Genomic DNA, 18,639 nt, shown 5'->3' with positions numbered 1-18,639 from the left:
TGACGCTGATCACCTGCCACTGTCCTTACTGATGCAAGTGGAAGGTAAAATATTAAAACTCTTTTTGCGTGAGTGAGTGGGGACACTTAACCTGCTATCATTTTATATTTGTTTTACCAAATACGTAAGATGCATGAGCAACAGAATGTGATGTTCTGGGCCTGAAGACTGTGGTGCGAGTGCCTGCAGTTCTCAAAGCAAGTTTGGCGATCTGCCGTGATTTAGAATGACCATCTCAGTCCTATAAAAAATAAAAACATAACTCTTTCAAGTGTCACTGGGACCAGAATTGCCCTTAACAACTTATTTTTCTAAGTGCCTTGGGAACAGAATCTCATTCTTTCCTTGAAAACACAGTGTATTTTATTTCAGTGACAGCCCGCACAGCGAGCCAGGCACCATCGATGAAGTTGACCATGACAACGGCACGGAGCCACACACCAGTGATGACGGTGAGCACAGAGAAAATCGTGTCTGTGTTAGGAGAGCTGTGCATTCAAGAAAGCAGTGTGCTCCTGGCTCCTAATTGCATTAGGGGCTGGACTAATGCCTAGCACTTCAGTAGGGGACAGTACTTCTATGTGCTTCATAATGCATATACATATTAATAAGCATTTCTTATAGGTTTTTTAGCATAGGATATGTGTGAACCTTTGCAGAGGTCTGACTCCATGGCAGGGTACAAGGGTTGCTTTTTTACAGTTGTTCTTTGAGATTCTCTTAATCTTGTATATGACTTTTTTCCCTTTTCCTTGTCATCTGTGCTTACATGCCGCCCGTGTGCTGGTGAGGACACGCCGTATGAAGTGGCTCACGGGACCAGAAGGGGAGATGGGGGCTGATAGTGGGGCAGGGCACACCAGGGACCAGCTCTGTCCACTTCAGGATGCAGTATGGAGCAAAATTGAACATCAGTGGCGTTGTCGGGCCCCTCTGATGCGAGGGTGTCCTTTGAGCAGATTTAATTATGCTTTGGATCATCCACTGTCGAGCAGCCGTCTCCTTGGTAGAAGCAAAACACCCTTGTATTCGAGCAAGCTGCAGCCTTGTTTTCCCTACAGGCAGTTCCTTTTCCTTTGGTGATGAAGTACCTGCCTGCTCATTCCTGCTCATGTTAGGCCCATGGAGCTGCCTGGCTTTGGCGAGCGAAGCAGGATGTGTTGTGAGCCAGGCCTGTGTGGATGGGTGCAGTCAGGTGTGAATCCCTTGCGATTGGGTGCATCATCCATGTTTCATAACGCTCTGGAGGAGGCACAGGTCCAGCTTTCTGTAAGCTCGTGTCTGCCTGCACATCTGTGTAAACCGGACTGGAGTGCTGCTTATGGGCTCTCAGTGAAGGGTTTGAAGCCCACAGCAGTCATGAAGGCAGGCGTGGTAGTGGCAGCACTGGTGGAGCTGGGCAAGAAATGTGTTTGCTCCAGAACGTGGTACCAAAGCAGGAGGAAGCCCGTGCTTCCTGTGCCCTGGAGGCACTGACAGCTCAGCCATGGAGTCCAGGGACTGCCACTGGCACTGCTGAGGGTTGGCGAATGTGCAACCCCCACGACAGCATTTAGGGGCATGACTTTGCTGTGTTGGAAGGGCACCAGGCAGCCGAATGCCTCTTATGCATTCCTGGTGGCCGCTGTTTCCTTGGATGTGTCCTGTCCCAACAAAATGCTGACCCCTTCTGAGGCTGGCGGGAGGGCTCGCCTGGCTGGCAGGCACCCTGGGGAGGAGGGGAAGGTCGCAGCTGGGCTGGATGGCTCAAGACCTGCTTTCAGCTACAAACCAGAGCCGACAGGACTAGAAGATGAAGGAGAGCAAGCTGCCATTTAGCCAATTTTATGCTCGGATAGTCACATTAATAGCTCTGATTGGAGTTTCTGGGTGATTAACTGCAGCGCAAGTGTGGAGAAGAGGAGCGGCTCTGTTTTGTGAATTTAAGTATTCCTTCTTTGCCTCTCCCTTGCCCTGAGCACCCTCCCTGCTGGGAAACTCAATATTTCATCTAGGCTGTGAGACCCCTCCTGGTCACCTTCTCTGCTACATTTCCTCCGGAGCATTCCCCACTGATCCTGCTGCAGTGCTCCCAAACACCCTGCTGATTGTAATTGTGCAGATGTGTATTTTAAGGTGGGGAAAAATCATTCCACTGCAGAAACCTGTCCTGTCCCTTGTGTGGGAGGAGAACAGGGCAGGGGTCTAATTCAGCATCTCCCATGTCCTCTTCTGTGTGGGTTTTGCCCCTGAGCAGAGCAGCAGGTCGCATCCTGATCACTGCTGATGCTGAGCCTGTGTTTAGTGATGAAGTAGACAGAGAAGAGCAATTTTCCATGTTTTAATGAGAATGTAACAGTTCTGGAGGACCTGTGCAGATTTTCTGTTTCTAGTTTTGTCATCACCCATCTGTCAGTCCCCAGGTGGGATTTAAAACGATCGGGTGTCTCAGATAATCAAGGTACATTAACTGGTTGTTTTCCAGCTCTCATAGCAGTTAGAGCTAGTATTGATGTTGGCCACTTGCTTTTTCACCCCTGTCTTGGAGCAAAGTGAGGCAGAGCGCAGTTTGCTCCTGCCAGTGTGGTGAGAAAACTTCCTTGTAATCGATGCAGCGGTTTCTCTGGGATTGAGTGCTCCCAGCTGGAAACAGGTTTGCAGAAGAGCTGGGTTCCTCCATGGGCTCCTCATTGCGAACCAGGCTCCTCTTCGGGTGTGCCGGCAGCTCCCGCTGTGATGCCCTTGGCTAGGGGCTCAAAGGCTCCCGGTGGGCTCACAGGTCTCCCAAAGTGAAGTCTTGCCTCAGCCCACTTGAATTTCAGACCCTGGGCTCCCACTTTGTCAATCCCTGTTGTTTGGTAGAGCTTAAATTAGAAACAGTGAAGAAGCAATGAGGTGGAGTGTGGGGAAGGTTTGCAGATGTCGGGGTGTGAGGCAGAGCAGCTGCCCGGCCAGAGCTGGTATCATCGTTTCTATGGGGATCCCCAAAGGGAGATTCGTTGCTCATCAATAATTCAAGCCAAACTGTCTCCAGGATAAGGAAAGGAAGAGAAGGTAAGCTAGGCTTTGATCATAGCATCTGACACAGCTTGACAAGATCTAAGTCTGGAGGATAATGGGGTTCTGTAATAGAATAAATCACTTTATAGGTAGAAAAGGGGAATGTGGGTGACGATGCCATATGCACACAGGGAAATTTCAATTACTCCCCATCTGGTTGGTAGCTTTTGTAATTGCTGGTGGTTTGTGAGTCTGTGAGAAATTTCAGGGAGACTGGAAGAAAGAAAAGAATCAATCAGCCTAAGAATAAGATAATTTGTGCTCAGTGTAAGGTGCTTTTGGGAAGCTGGGACAGCACCAGTAGTGTTGTTCTAGTGAGGTGCCGCTTTCTAGGATTTGTTGTGCCCTTGTGATTGTTGAACTAAGCTTTTCTGTATCTGTGCTTCTCTCCTTTGCAGAAGTGGAGCAGATTGAAGCCATAGCAAAGTTTGACTACATTGGACGGTCTCCCCGAGAGCTCTCCTTTAAGAAGGGGGCCTCGCTTCTCCTGTACCACAGGGCATCAGAAGACTGGTGGGAAGGGAGACATAATGGTGTGGATGGCCTCATACCCCACCAGTACATTGTGGTACAAGACATGTGAGTAAAGTGGCATGTGTTGATCCAGGATGTTAAAATCACGTAATTACATGAGCTCCATCCTTAGCCACCTAAAACAGGTGGCCAGATTTTCCCTTGTTTTGATTACTTTGATGCGACATCTGGATCTGTTCACATATCCCTCTCCATTTTTGGCTCAGATTGTTTTTCATTCAAGCTGATAGAGGCACTAATAAATCCTGTGCCTGAACTCCCATATCATTGACTCCTCAAAGTGACATGACCCAGGCTTAATATTGGCCCTGCCCCCTGTGTATGTTGACCTGGCACTGTTCAGTCCTCACCTGGCCTGTAGGCAGACACCAGGGTCCTTTGCAGATGCCACTATAAATAAAGGGCCTGGATTCATCAAAATGGCCACTACAGGGCAGGGGGATATGGTGACACTTTTTCTAGGCTCTAGACACTGTCAGAAGTGGTGGCCTTGGCCCAATCGTTTATTAACAAAGTCTGGAGGTGCTGGAGCACTGTTGTTCAGATCCATGTTGTGACTAGGCCCCAGTCTCTCTACTGGAGTAGAGCCTTGTTGCTGATGGGAGTCTCCCCTTCCTAGGGATGATGCATTCTCTGACAGCCTGAGCCAGAAGGCGGACAGCGAGGCAAGCAGCGGACCGCTGCTGGATGATAAAGCCTCCTCCAAGAATGACATCCAGTCTCCGACAGATCACATCGTGGACTATGGCTTTGGGGGAGTAATGGGCCGGTAGGGAATCTCTCATTTTCCTATGAACATATGCACAGAGTTGGTCACTGTTACATGTGGGGATAGTCAGTGTGTGGTGGGAAGGCTCTAGTAAGCACTGTAGAATAATATGAGCATGGAGGGGGTGGTTCTTGTGCATTACCATTGTAGATCTTACCACGTAAAGAAGGTGCAATGCTGTCCTTTCTTGGCACTGGCTAAAATGTCTGTCTTCTCTCTTGCATTAATCTTCTGGAGCTAAAAGGCTCAAGTTTGGTTTGATTTGAGCTGAGTGAGTGTCTTACAGCATGCATCCATACGCTTTAAATCTGACGGACAGTGACCTAGTCTTGTAATGAATTCTTTGCAGAGTGAGATTGAGGTCTGACGGTGCAGCTATTCCTCGCCGTCGAAGTGGGGGGGACACCCACAGCCCGCCTCGAGGGATGGGTCCTGGCATAGACACTCCTCCTCGAGCAGCAGCCTGCCCTAGCAGCCCCCACAAAATACCTCTTAACAGGGGCAGGATTGAGAGTCCTGAAAAGCGCAGAATGGCGACATTCGGCAGTGCAGGCAGCATCAATTTCCCAGACAGGAAGGCCTTGTCTGATGGCCACCCGCTGAGATCAACCTGTGGATCGACTAGACACAGTAGTCTTGGAGATCAGAAATCTCTAGAAGCAGAAGCGCTTGCTGAGGTAAGAGGCTTGTGAAGTGGCTCTCGGTGCAGGGATTGAGAAGCTAAACTAAAAGTCACTGGGATCGCGCTGCAGAGCCCCTTCCATCTTGACACACTTCAGAATTACAGTGCTGTTGTAGCTGCAGTGCTTTAAAGTTAAAAACAAGCAGCCAACAGTTTGCCTGTTTTTCCAGCTGTATCAGTTTGTCTAATAAAAGATGCTGCCTCCTTCCACAAACCTTGTTTCTTCAAAACAATAGGTATAAGTGTTTGATCCACCACTGAAATGCGCTGGGAACTCCTGCCTCTCTCGGAGAGGAAAGCGCATTATCTTCATCTCACACTCCCTAAGGAGCTCAGGAGGAGAAAATTGGATTTGCCAAATCAGAATTTGACTGATACTCAGTGTTTGGAGAAAAGTGCTTCAGGTTTGTCACTGGCTGTTTGTAGCTAGGACCTCAAAACGTTAGTCTAATCCAAATATCGTGCCTCCAGCCATGCAACATCATCAGTGTCACATTAGGCCATTTGTTCCATGGTGCTTGTTAGATCTATATTATCTCCAGCATAGCCTGCAGGTATCATCTCTGCCACTGCCAGGAGGCCCCCAGCCAGGTATCAGTCAGGTTATACCAAACCTTTTCTCTTGCTAGAGAATGGTTCCTTCCGCAGAGCAGGTTGCAGAATTTTCCAGCCTCTCAGGGACCATCTAGTTCAGGCACGTCCCCACCAACGTGTCCAAATGGCTGTAGATTGGGCTGGTTCAGGGCCTGGTAGCCGGGAGCTCTATGGACAGGCTGTTCATCATCCCCTATTTTGGCAGTTTCCTAGCGGTTTGCTTTGTGCCACCCTCTGGCAGGAGCAGCCGCTGTGGGGTGGTCGATGATGCCCAGGCAGGTGTGGCTCCTGTGGAGGCTGCTGCCCACTGCCTGCCAGCAGCTCGTGTGCCGTAGGGTTTGGCAGGCTGCTGTGTGTGGAATCTACTGCTTTCAGTGGGATATGTAACGATGATTGCAGAAAGGAAGAACTCCTAACTGTCCTGTTTGCTTTTCCACCAGCCATGCTCCTTGTTTTCTTGCTCTGCAGCACGCTACCCAGCTTCTCTGTCCATCAAGAGCTTGTGTTTGGTGTGATGAATTTACAAAGTGATGGTTGTAGCGCAGCACCGAGTCCATCTTGGGACAGGATAACAGCAGGCACAGAGTTCCCGGGCTCTGCTGCCAGGCAGTAGCGCGGCACCCTGCAGCGGTGCCTGGGGATATGTTCTTCAGGTGTAATGTAGGGCTGCAGGGCCCGGGAGCCTCTAAGGGTTGGGTGAATGCTGAGGATGCAGCACAATATGCACAAATTTCTTGGGTTTTGGGTTGTTTTTTTTTAAACTTTGAAAAAGATTCTCACTTACCTTGAAGGCTGTAGGACAGCTGGACTTGGTATTCCTGAAGCTTAGCTCTGGGAGAATATTTACACTCATTATCTGAACAGCTGAGTAGAGTTAATTGTAGCTAACTTGATAATGATTTCCCTTGTCCTGATCCTCTGAACATTACCTGAGGTGCACTGAGTATTTTGTCCTTTGTCTACGCAAGGACAGCAAGGAGAGTTAACTAGAGCTACTTTATAAGCGATTGTTCAGTAGCTTTAAATGACTTCAGATCATCTCTTTCTGAGTTAGTGGCCTTAATTTAGTTAAGGCAGATTTAAGTGAAGCCAAACTAGTTCCTCTCTATTTCTGAACGAGATGATCAGCGCTACACTTGTAGGCAATTGAGCTAATTTCATTTTAAAAGGCACTTTTAGTTAAACTGGGTTCAGCTGGATACTTCTGGAGGATCTCCTTGGATGGGCCTGTGGAGGCTGTGCCTTGGAGACGTGACCTGAAGCAGGTGGACAGTGAGGGGCCGGGGCTGATATCACCTCAACTGCCTCTGTGCGTGCAGGGAGGGGCCTTGTTGCTGCCTCTTTTATTTATGGTGAGCTGCCATCGTGCTGCTCACTCCACATACGTCCCTGTGTGTTTCTGTCCCCACATGTACACATGCCCTGCAGGCCCAGGGACAACAGAGGATCCCATACATCTGATGGTGGCTGCAGGGGAACTGTTTCTGGGAGGAAACAGCCATAGTTCTGGGAGAGGATGTGGAGATACCCTGTCTTTTTGATGTCAACAGGCTGATGTTACCCCATCACTCAAGGGTGCTTGAGATTTGCTCCCTTTGGAGCTGCCAACCAAACTTCCGCTGACTTGGGAGACACAGGGCACCTTTCTGTGGCCAGAGTTTTGGCTTTACATCTTCTCCCAAAGCTTATGCTTTACCTCGAGGCACCATCTTAGGTCAGAGATCAACACAGACACACGTGTCAGGGTGGGGGGCCTCTCTGTGGGTGGGATGTGGAGGAGCAGGGCAATGCTGTGCCATGGTGCTGACATTGTGTCAATGGCATTTGCAGGACATCGAGAAGACCATGAGCACAGCGCTGAACGAGCTGCGGGAGCTGGAGAGGCAAAACACAGCCAAGCAGGCCCCTGATGTGGTCCTGGACACACTGGAGCCCATGAAGAACCCCGCAATGGGCGCCGCCAACTCGGAGCCTGCCAGCCCCCTCCACACCATCCTGATCCGGGACCCCGATGCCGCTATGCGGCGCAGCAGCAGCTCCACCACGGAGATGATGACCACCTTCAAGCCGGCCCTGTCAGCCCGGCTGGCTGGGGCTCAGCTGCGACCCACGCCGATGCGGCCGGTGCGGCCGGTGGTGCAGCATCGCTCCAGCAGCAGCAGCAGCTCGGGGGTGGGCAGCCCCGCAGTTACCCCAACGGAGAAGCTCTTCCCCAGCAGCTCGGCGGATAAATCGGGCACCATGTAGGCTGGAATGTGGGGAGAGCCAGCGCCTGGACCATGGGGGCACGACTGGCCACTTAGCAAAGCCTTACTTGGCCAAGCGGGAAGTCAAAACCACCTTCAAGAGGAAACTCTCCAAAAGGGGAACAAGTGCGTAGCTTATGTCTGATGGTTGATTGCACATACGTGTGTGTGTATGTACATATGTGTGCACACACCCCATCCATGCAGAAACACTTCCCAAGCTTGCAGTCCTACGGCAGGAGGAGACGGTGGGTCTATGTGTTGGCACTGGAGAACACACACTATATGTAGAAGTGTATATTAAAAACAAAAAGTGTACAGAATTCGCTGACTTTTTTAAAAAAGTAGATTTACCTCAGAAACTGTCTCTGAAATGTCCTCTCTAGAGATGTTGGGTTGATTTGGGTTTTTTTCCAGGCTATTTGAGTGCGTGTGTGCGCGTGGAGTTAGGTAGCAGCTGTGTGTTGAGCAATACAAGGCCAATCCTGGAGTTTATTTTCTGCATCTCTTGGCATTTAAAAAAAAGGCGGGGGATTATACAGTGGGTTTTGATTGCTGCTGGCCTATGGAGGAGAGCTGGAAATTCATAAATGCCAGTGTATGTTAGGCTGGCTGGAGTGTCTTTTCAAGCGGAACCGTGAGATGCCTTCACGTGCGCCGTGAGAACCTGGCCAGCAGCACCCGGCAGGAGTGGGGACAGAAAATGAGTTGTGCTCCATCAGCTCCTGTGAAGGACAGCAGGTCACAGCCCGTCCTGCACCATGAGGTCCACAGAACTCTGATGTTCTTGAAGATTTCAGCATGAACAAGGACTAGTGACAAACTTGTGGTAAACCATAAGTAGAGTAACTTACACAGTTTTGAGATGCTTGGTTACCCTTTCCCTGTACAATTATTTTTCTTTTTTTAAAAAACAAAAACAACAAAAAACCAAACCCTGGGACTAAAACAGATGTGACTAAACAGGCGAGGAGGCTTTGGGACAGAAACGTTCCTTTATTTGTGGTTACACAGCAGTACATGATGGTCTTGATTCAGATTGCGTCTTCTTGCATGAAAAGCGTGAGCCATATTTGACCATATCAGATGCGGAACCGATCTGATGGGGTGATACTTTGCACTTTCTGTACTGTACCATATAATACAACAGTTTGATTTTATGCAAAAGAATCTACATTTTGTTTTTCCTCTGAACACTTAACCCAGAGAAAAAAAGATATGCAGAAAGAGCTGGGGATTGCATGGTACTTTGTCTGATAATCAAGTCTCTTCTGTAAGTGCTGAATTCAAGACACTCTGTGCTTCTCCTGCAGTTTTTTATTTCTTGTACAGATTTCCATGCAATGACCCATGGTTTAATTTGGTCACTTCCACACGATCACGTAAAATCCCAGCGTGGAATGGGCCATCCTGAGCCTCTCAGCTGCATAGAAGAGCTGCACTAATGGCTCCTAAACGTTCATCCTAAACATTCATCCTTTTTTTGCCCACCATTTCTAATTTCTGCTGTTCTGTCTGTCCCTGGGCAAAGAAGCTACCGAGCCCTCCTGCCTCATCCAGCAGTCACCTGCCCCTGCCTAGGGCTTTTTTCTATTCCCCCCTTCCTCTTCTCTCCAGCACCACTGCAGCCCTGAGCTTGCAGGTAGCTGGAGGAGCAACCTGACTTCCAGAATGAAGCCCACCAGTCCTGCCGAAGCTCCCATCTCCCCCAGGGAGCTCATTTGTAAGGTGTCCACATGTCAGCTGCCCCGTGCCCATGTGAGGTGGCGTGTAGCTCTGCTCTGGGTACAGACCCGGGTCACACGCACACCGGGGCCAGCCCAGTGTTTGCGCCCGTGCCTGGTGCACAAGCATGAGTCCCTTCCATACCCCACTCCTGCCCGGCTCCTGCCTCTGCCAGTCTCTGTATATATTGCTGTACTTGCTTAAATGCTGGAAAGTTACTGTTAACATGTAAACTGTACAAAAAATAGGCTAAGATTAGATGAAAGCCAATGCCACTCACCAAATCTTTGCACTTAGTAGGTAGCTCAATGTAAAAATAAAACCCAATAATAATAATAATAATAATAATAAAAAAGAAAAAAACAGAGCCGCAAAGCTAACCTTTCAGTGTACAGTGGGGGAGAAGTACTGTATGTAGTGATTCTGTCATTGTTCCTCTGTATAATGCTGTAAGGGGAAATGGTGTTTATGTACTTGTCTATTAACATTGTTGACACTTGTAATTACCACAATTAGTTCATATTGATGTTTATTTTTCTTCATAATTTCCCCCCCCTTCCTAACTTAGGCTAACCCCGAGGTCAATGCCTCTGTCATTACGGGCAGCAGATGTTCAAACAGTCTGTCAGTCTGGTCTAGTAATGAACCAGCAAATGTGCTTTTAGGGGGAGGGAAGAAACCCATTTGGCACGAGAGCTGTGTATTCGTTGCCAATAATTATTATGGTTTTTTTCCATTTAGTTCCTGGAGAACATTCACTTTGCCAGTCTTCTGGGTTTTTTATATACTTTCAAAGATGACTTGATAGCAAACCATGTTTATTAGGGTTTTTTTCCCCTCCCTTCTTACTTTTGAAGATACGGTACAAGTTCCAGTGTCTTTCTATTAAATTATTGCCTTTAATTTTCCTTTGTTTTGTTTTGTTGTAAGTTTTGAATACAATTGTTTTCTTATCTTTAAGTGCCTTTTTGAGCACCAGAACAAATGCGTGGAGTTGATGTCCTAGGAGCTGTACACATCATGATTTCCTTTGTACAGTTGCGTTGTGCTGGGGGTGATTGCTTTTAAAGTCCTTTTGATTTATTTTTTTTTTAACAAAAAGAAAGCCAAGACATTTTGTTGAGGAATAAACTACCCCCTTTTAATACGGCATTCAAATTGTAGTTTTAACTACTGTAAATTTAAAGGAAGAAATGTATTTTTCTGTAAGATGACTCTGCACAAAATTGAAAACCGTACATTGTAGTAGTATCATAACTGGAACCTGCTCATGTTTCATGAGGAACTTTACCCTGATCCTCAATACCTCTCTAAAGGCGTAAAGACTGTAGGCTTCAGAGAGTTCACAGAGCTTTCACTGTGAAAACTTACAGCTGAGTGACAGAAGTGAGCGGGTGGTGGGAGCACCCTCCCCAAGGGGCCATGCTCCTGCCTCCCACCGCCCTGCCGGGCAAGGAGGTCCAGAAGGATGGGTGCAACCACTCCTCGGGGATGTGGCAGCCAAGAGGAGGGAGTCTTCACGGAGCAGTTGTTTCTCTGCTGTGCAGAGCGAGGACTGACCTCCGGCTTGGCTCCTGCAGACCCTGCCAGGTACCTGTGGACCTGCGCTGTCCTGTTCCGTCCTGCAGTGCCATGGCTGCCTCCAGGAGGGCCAGCTTGGTGCTTGCCCACCCTCCCCGAGGCTCGGCATCGCCTCTGATGGTGCTGACTTGAAAGCAATGGCATCCGTGCCAATCTCTTCTCTGTATAGACTCTTGAGCAACGCGTGCGAGTGTGTCAGTCCCTGGGGTGGTGATGACAGTGCACTTTCTTCCATTGGCTGAAGTACTCCTGGTAGGTCATTTTTGTAACCCCTGGACTGTGTTATTTAACTAGCGGTGTTGTGGTTTTCACAGTGTGGCAGTAGGTGTCCCGAGTCTGATCTGCTTCCGAGTGGCTGGGCTGCATAGTCTGGTGGAGATGGGTTTGGTTACGCTGGGAAGCCATAGGAAACCACTGGCTGGCTGCCCTTTGTAATGGTTGTTCTCCTCCTCTGGTGTTGTCTCTGTAATGTATGGTGAGATGCCGTTCAGCTAGAGTGTCTGAGTGGGTCTTCTGTCATGTATGCTGATGATGCCATGTAGATGAAGCCACTGGTTGGGTGTGGACTCATCCTGTTGAATAAAACTGCTTAACTTTTCTCAAAAATGCCAGCTGTGGTTTCAGAATCCTTGATGCCTCAGGAGCTGTGTGGGCTGGCACTCCTGCCTGTGCCTGCACCCCAAGACAGTGGGCAGGGTGCTTCCCCACTGTCCCAGTGCTGGTGGGCACTGGTGGTGCCATTGGCCGCGCCTGCTGGCTGCCGGTCCCCCGTCACCGTGGCTGACTTCATGTGTTCTGCTGTGTTTGTTTAGATGAACCACCGAGAGCACAGATGGGCTTTTTCCTGTCAGCCGTGGGCATATGGGGAAAATACGCAGGGAGGCGAGGTGTAGCCCAATTAAAAAAAAAAAAAGAAAGGCAAAACAAACCACCAAACCACCACTTCCAAGGGGATGTAAATGTGCCCGTTTCCTTAGGTGTGGGAGGACCTGTGCTGATATACACCAGCCGAGGTGTACCCCAAGTTTCAGAAGTGTTGTTTCTTCTAAACTTTATTTAATATGCATTTAGGTAAAACCAACAGGAACAGTCTTTATTTTATTTGAACAAGTATTTGCCTTGACACTGCACTGAACCCACAGTATTTAAAGCCTGAGGAAGGGGCTGTGTGGCTGTTTTAAGCTCCACCTGAGGTGAAGGCTCGTGGGAAAGGGCAGCGCTATGCTCCCCCAGCCCCTGCTGCAGGAACCATTTCCAGTCCTGGGTGCCTGCTCCCATCTTCAGGCAAATAAATCCCTTTGCATACCTGCCAATGAAGAGAGCCTTGGGGTGCTTTATCGCTTGCCCACAGGGGAAGCTCCCTCGGATGGGGCGTTAGAGTAGGTGAGGATGGCAGCCAAGGACCTGTGCTTCTTTGTCTGTTCTGGAGAGACGTTGCCTTCACCTCTGTGTAAGTTCCCGAGGACCTCAGTGTGTGCCTTAGAGATCGTTAAGTTCAGAGTGACGCTGAATGGAGACAGTGGGACTGCACTCTGGGGGCCAGTGCCTGCGGCAGGGCACACTCCCACCCTGTGAGCAACCTTTGTGCGGTGGGTAGGCGTGAATATCCAAGAGGAGCTGGGCTGAGCGTCCCTGCTGCCTCCCCCTGCTCGCCCCTTGTGTGTTTGGAAGGCATCAAGACTTGATCTTCCATCACTGCTGCCATATTTTTTCCCCAGCCCTTCATGCCACGAGCCCCTCTCAGCAGTTCAGCGCATTAGTGCTCTCCTGTGCACGAGTGTTGGATTAGAATTGCTCTGGCAGTGAAGCGTTGAAAGATGAGGCTTGTTTTTCTTTTTAAAAGCTGATTACACAGATGTTAGTTATCGCTGGAGGGGCAGAGAGGAGAACCAAACATGCTGCTGTCACATCCCGCTAGCCACTTGCAGCAGCATGAGCCTGTGCCCGTAGGCTCTCCAGCAACAGAGATCTGCAACAGCTCCCTTATTCTCCCTTATGTGGTCCCTGACAGGCCTGCTGCAAAGCCAAATCCAAGTGTCCCCCAGTGCTGCTGCCAGCCCCCCATACGGGGATGGAACCCCCCAGCCCTGCCGTGGAGGACGCATTGTACTTGGCCCCAGGAAGGGGACGCATGCCTGCGATGCACAAGGCAAACAGGGCAAGAGCAATGCCGTCCTTCCAAAGGTAAGGAGTGAGGGGGCTTAGGAGGCCGTGCAGTCCAAGGAGAAGAACAGAGCTGCTTCCCGCAGTGGCAGCAGATCCCTGCCGGGCACCACAACCTGTGGGACTGTCCCAGCACTTGTTTTCACATAATTAACTAGAACCAAATAAGTGGATATAAAACCCAAGGTGAGTAGAGGAGTGCATCGTCCATTATAGCCCATGACGTGCTTGGCTTGGCCTTGCGCTGCCCTGGTGTAGCTGGCATCCTGCTGTGGAGATGCCTGCACTGCACAGCCCTGCCAGCTCCCAGCATCAGTCACCGCCTCACCAGTGTCCCCCAGCCACGCTGGGTCACTCTTCACCCAGGGCTTTGTGCTTAATGTGCAGCACCTCATGGCACAGCTGCTTTAACCCATGCGATTTATTGCCAGATAAAGTAAAGCCCCCCAGCAATGTAACTAAACGGTTTTCATAATATACATGCATTGCTGGTTTCATCAAAGGTCTGTCCTGCATCCAAATTATTCTTCTGCTGGTATCTTTCTGAGCTGAGAAGGTCCCCACAGTAACACTGGTGCTTAATGAGCCAAATGAAGCCTTTGTCTGAGAGTAAATTATCAGAGAATTGATAATTGATTTCAAATTAAAAGTTCCTGTTGCTAGCTCTCCTATCTAATACAGGATCCTATTAAGATATTTCCTTTCTTCTCCTGACAACAAGGCTTTTAGTGCCATAACTGGGATGTTAAACAGGCACTGGGAACTGTGTCCTTTGTCACTTGGCTCTGTGGCAGGAGCTGACCTCCCAGGCCAGAGCATGTGCTGCCAATGCATACAGCACTTCGGCACCAAACGGCATGTTCTGTGCTGGAACAGTGTATTTTTTTTTTTTTAATGAAAAATAAAAGGTAACATCCCAGATAGCTCAGGAGAGAATCAGTATAATGGGACATAGTTCTGTCTCATTACCCTAGGGTGGTGATCTTGACCCAATCCTGGCTAAATTCTGAATAGGAAAGGCTATAAATCTGAGGTGGGAGAGAGAAAGGCAACGCCCCACACTGGCAGCAGCTGGGCATCGCCTTTCCAGCCTGGGAGAGGCTCCACATCTCATTTTATTTATCTCTTTGGAAACATAAAGGAGCCAAATTAAATACCTGGAAGAAGCTGACTTTGCAGAGGGCATGTGCTTAGCAGTACAAATGGCAAGAACACACACACACAAAAAGAAACCTCACAAACCAGCAGCCTCAGAGGCTTCTTGTTTGCAATGCCGATGGGCCCAGAGGGGAGGCTGCATCACACTGTGGCTGTGGAGGGTGAGCTGGTAGTTTTGTGAGCTTGTTCCTAGGGAGGTAAGGAGGGAAGGGGACATCCTGTTCTCCCCAGCATCGGGAAATCACATCCTTAAAGCATTGGACGTGATGCTTTGAAAGAGGCACTTTCTGAGCAATGTGGGTTGTCGCAGAACTGGGGCATTGCCCCGCTGTCATGTCAGGATGCTCCCCCTGCCACTGCACAGCCAACCTGCAACACTTGCCTTTTTGGAGCTATTCCAAATCCTTGCTTATTCACTCCCGTTTACATCGCCTGATGCTTAGGTTGCTCCAGGTTTAAGGTTGGACTTCAGTTCCTGGGCTGAGGATATAGGCAGCTTTAGAAAGCTACTTTCGTTAAAGCTGGTTTTGAGCCCCACCTGCTGCTTTCTGGGCCGGCTCTGGCTGCAGGCACTGGGCAGCACTGGCAGTGCTTGGGCAGCCACGGGTCTGGGCGCCATCCTTCAGCAGGTGCTGCTGCGCGGAGCGCCTGGCTGTGACAGCATTACACCACGATCCGGAGAACTGGGAGTCATTTATTTAGCCAGTGGATTGCCTCACACGTATGTCTTGCGTGGCCCCACTCAAGCCTGCTGCCAAAGAGAGATGAGCTTGAGTGATGAGCGGCTATTAATATTTAATTTCATCCCATCCGTGTACATTCTTCATTCGGTCCTTGTTATAATTCTTCCTGATTGATCACCACTTTGCTGACCTATGCACGGCGTGGTGCTGTAGTCATTACGCTGCAGCCTTCGTCGGCGATCTCTGTGAGGTGGAGATCATCCCCACCAGCCAGCCTGGGGAGCAGCAAGGTGGGGAAGAGTCACCCCAAAGCAGGTGATGCTGCAGCCTAAGGAGATGGGGGACCCTTGGCCCCTGACTCGCCTCTGCTCCTCTCCGCAGCCCCTCCTGGTGCTCCTGGCACAGGCTGGAGGTGCAAAGCGCTCCTGCACGGCCGGAGCATCCTTCCCAGCCCTGTGCAATCACAGATCCATCTCCTGCCCTGGGAGAGCTGGTCTCTGGGTAGTGTTTCTAGCTGCTGAGTGGATAAAAATCTCCGTATCTAAATAAACAGTAAAGTCAGGGAGCATTTCGCACCCGAGCTGACCAGAGGCTGCGGCTGCGAGTTTATTCAGAGGCCATGTAATATTTGTTTCCATTGTTTTTCTAGCTGCTGGTTCACGAATTCACTGTCTTTACAGTCCTGACAGTGCAGAGGAGCAGAGACCTCCCTCGTTTCTCCAGTACCCCTGGTGCGTGGCAGCTGCAGAAGCAGAGCCAGCGGTGTTTCAGCAGTGGTTTGCTTGGGACCTTTCTGGAGGAGAGGGTTGGCTCGGCCACAGGTCAGACTCAGCCCACATCTCCAGAGGGCAATGACCTACCTGGCCTCGTCTTACAGTTAATTAGCACGGCTCTGGGCACAGCCCTATGCGGGGAGAGGGCAGGGTTGGCTTCAGATGCCAGCATCGCTCTGGTTTGTAGCCGCTCCCCACACAACAGTAAGTGGCTGGATCCAGCGCTGGGGCAGCCGGACGGTCACCCTCACCAAGGGGCACCGTGGGCTAAAAAAAAAGCCCGTGGGGTTTTGGTGGGGCCTGGGCAGCGGCTGAGTGCAGGGACCCTTGTCTATGGGTGGGCTCGTGGGAAGGTGGAAGGTGGGAAGGAGGGAAGGGGAAAGGTAAAAAGCAGGGAAGGTGGGAAGGAGGGAATATGGACAGGTTGGAAGGTGGGAAGGAGGGAAGGGGAAAAGTGGACAGGTTGGAAGGTGGACAGGTGGGAAGGTGAAAGGTGGAGAGGTGGGCAGGAGGCAGGGTGCGGGGCTGGGGTATCCGGGGCTCCCCCGAGGCCCCCCGAGGCGCACACCCGCTGCCCTCAGCGCGGGCCCCGGAGCGGCGAGGGCGCATGGCGGCCCCCGGCCGGCAGGCGGCAGCAGAGCCCGAGCGGCGGCGCTGGGTCCCGCCCGCTGCTCCGCCCGGGAGCCCTCGGGGCGGCCAGAAGCGCCTCCTGTAACGGGGCGGGGGGCGTCGTGCAGCCCCGCTTTCCCCTCCTGGCCGCGGGCTGTGGGTGCTCCCTCTGCTCTCCTTCCACTCCGCTCGGTACCGGCTGCTTCAGAGGAGCGGCTGAGAGAGCTGGGGGTGTTTAGCCTTGAGGAGGCTGAGGGGAGACCTCATTGCTCTCTACAACTACCTGAAAGGAGGTTGTGAAGAGGAGGGAGCTGGGCTCTTCTCCCAGGTGACAGGGGACAGGACGAGAGGGAATGGCCTCAAGCTCCACCAGGGGAGGTTTAGGCTGGACATCAGGAAAAAATTTTTCACAGAAAGGGTCATTGGGCACTGGCAGAGGCTGCCCAGGGAGGGGGTTGATTCACCTTCCCTGGAGGGGTTTAAGGGACGGGTGGATGAGGTGCTGAGGGACACGGTTTAGTGATTGATGGGAATGGTTGGATTCAATGATCTAGTGGGTCTTTTCCAACTTAGTGATTCTGTGAAGGTGCTGTAAGAGGTGTCAATAGTTACCATGGAATCACTAGGTTGGCAAAGACCTTTGAGATCATCAAGTCCACTATTAAATCGTATCCCTGAGCTCTTCGTCTGCCCATCTTTCAAACACCTCCAGGGATGGTGACTCAACCACCTCCGTGGGCAGCCTTTCCAGTGCCTGAGAACCCTTTCGGTGAAGAAATTTTTCCTAACATCTGGTCTGAACCTCCACTAGTGCAGCTTGAGGCTGTTCCCTCTCATCCTATCACCTGTCGCTCAGGAGAAGAAGTTGACAGCTACAGAGCAGTCTGCTTTTGGGAAAAGTCATAACTCGCTAAATACCTACATAATTGGTAACTGGATGATGCTCCTGAGTGTGAAGGTTTATGTTCTTATCTGTGTAATGCATTTGTGGTCATTCTCTTTAATAATACATATGTGATGCTAAGTGCTTCTTAGGTAAGATACTGTTCAGCTTGACTAATCAACTCATTTCTAGCTGGATAATGAGTGCGGATACCTTGTTTGCAGCTGTGATGTGGGGCTGTAGTTTCAGGGTAAGGTGTGCTTGTAATGGCATAAGGAGTGAGCAGTTTGCAGAAGGAGGGCTGATGCTGAGTCTGATGGAGACCTGCATGTTCCTCACCCACAACTAATCCGTGCTGGTGTGGCTGGGACTGATGTGCTAAACGGGTGTTTGCATGGTCCCCTCTGCCACCTGCCCTGTGTTTAAGCATTGGATACCAGTCTAAAACACTAAGTGGCCATATCTGAGTATATTTCTGCTTAGAAGAAAATTAAGATCTGAGTAATGTCTCTCTAACAGGTCTAGTTACCTGGCTGAAGGGGTAATAATCGTTAACTTTAATATAAACAATAAATGGAGTGTATTTTCTAATTTCTATGGCCCAAATGCACCATTTGCATTTAAACTAACTTTTCACACTGCTGCACACTAACATACACATTGATTTCCCTCTGAAGTTAGAAACACACACAAACATGTAGAAGTACTTCCCAGTCTGGGATATTAGAGTGATTATTGGACAGAGCTGCTGCACTCTTCACACCGCAGAGGCATGCCAGGTCTGAGGTGGTGAAGCCCTCCAGAACAAGGTGGGGTTTGAGACAAGGAGGAACCTCTGGCTTGAAGTTGTTCCTGTTCTCTTTTTTTTTTTTGGTCCCCCAATGCTTTCACAAAACAGAAGGGCTCTCTGGCCCTTGTGAAGGGCATTTGTACATGTGGAAGTTTATCTCTTGGAAGCCACTGCATTGTTTTTAGACAGTATTTCCAAACTTGAACTTGGTTGAATTATCAGGGACCATCAAGGAAAGATTCACTGTGTTTTTGGGAACACATCCTTCAATCTTTCTCTTGACTGAAGCTGGTGACACTTTCATCTGAGAGTGTCAAGGCTTTATTTAGGTAGAGGTTTCAAAGTGCTTTAAAAAGGAGCCATAATAAGTTTTTGCAGAAAAAAATGTCTGTATTTCGTTATATTGTAGA

General features: G+C 49.9%; 1 protein-coding gene across 3 annotated transcripts in view; it reads left to right on the top strand.

The window, feature by feature from the left end:
* SRGAP3 (SLIT-ROBO Rho GTPase activating protein 3) overlaps positions 1-11,773 on the top strand; it is a 123,721-nt gene extending 111,948 nt beyond the window's left edge. For 2 of the 3 annotated variants that reach the window (XM_069866037.1, XM_069866036.1), the window contains exons 18-22: positions 373-452; positions 3,438-3,618; positions 4,193-4,342; positions 4,692-5,019; positions 7,449-11,773. In XM_069866037.1, the coding sequence (XP_069722138.1) occupies positions 373-452; positions 3,438-3,618; positions 4,193-4,342; positions 4,692-5,019; positions 7,449-7,865 (1,156 nt within the window). In that variant the 3' untranslated portion in view covers positions 7,866-11,773. The remainder of the gene's footprint in view (positions 1-372; positions 453-3,437; positions 3,619-4,192; positions 4,343-4,691; positions 5,020-7,448) is intronic. The other variant, XM_069866038.1, reaches the window with a different exon arrangement.
* Positions 11,774-18,639: the final 6,866 nt, after the last annotated feature.

This window comes from Phaenicophaeus curvirostris, chromosome 11 (assembly GCF_032191515.1).
Source record: "Phaenicophaeus curvirostris isolate KB17595 chromosome 11, BPBGC_Pcur_1.0, whole genome shotgun sequence".
In the NCBI taxonomy this organism is placed as follows: domain Eukaryota; kingdom Metazoa; phylum Chordata; class Aves; order Cuculiformes; family Cuculidae; genus Phaenicophaeus; species Phaenicophaeus curvirostris.
This window is presented reverse-complemented; position numbering and strand designations above follow the sequence as displayed.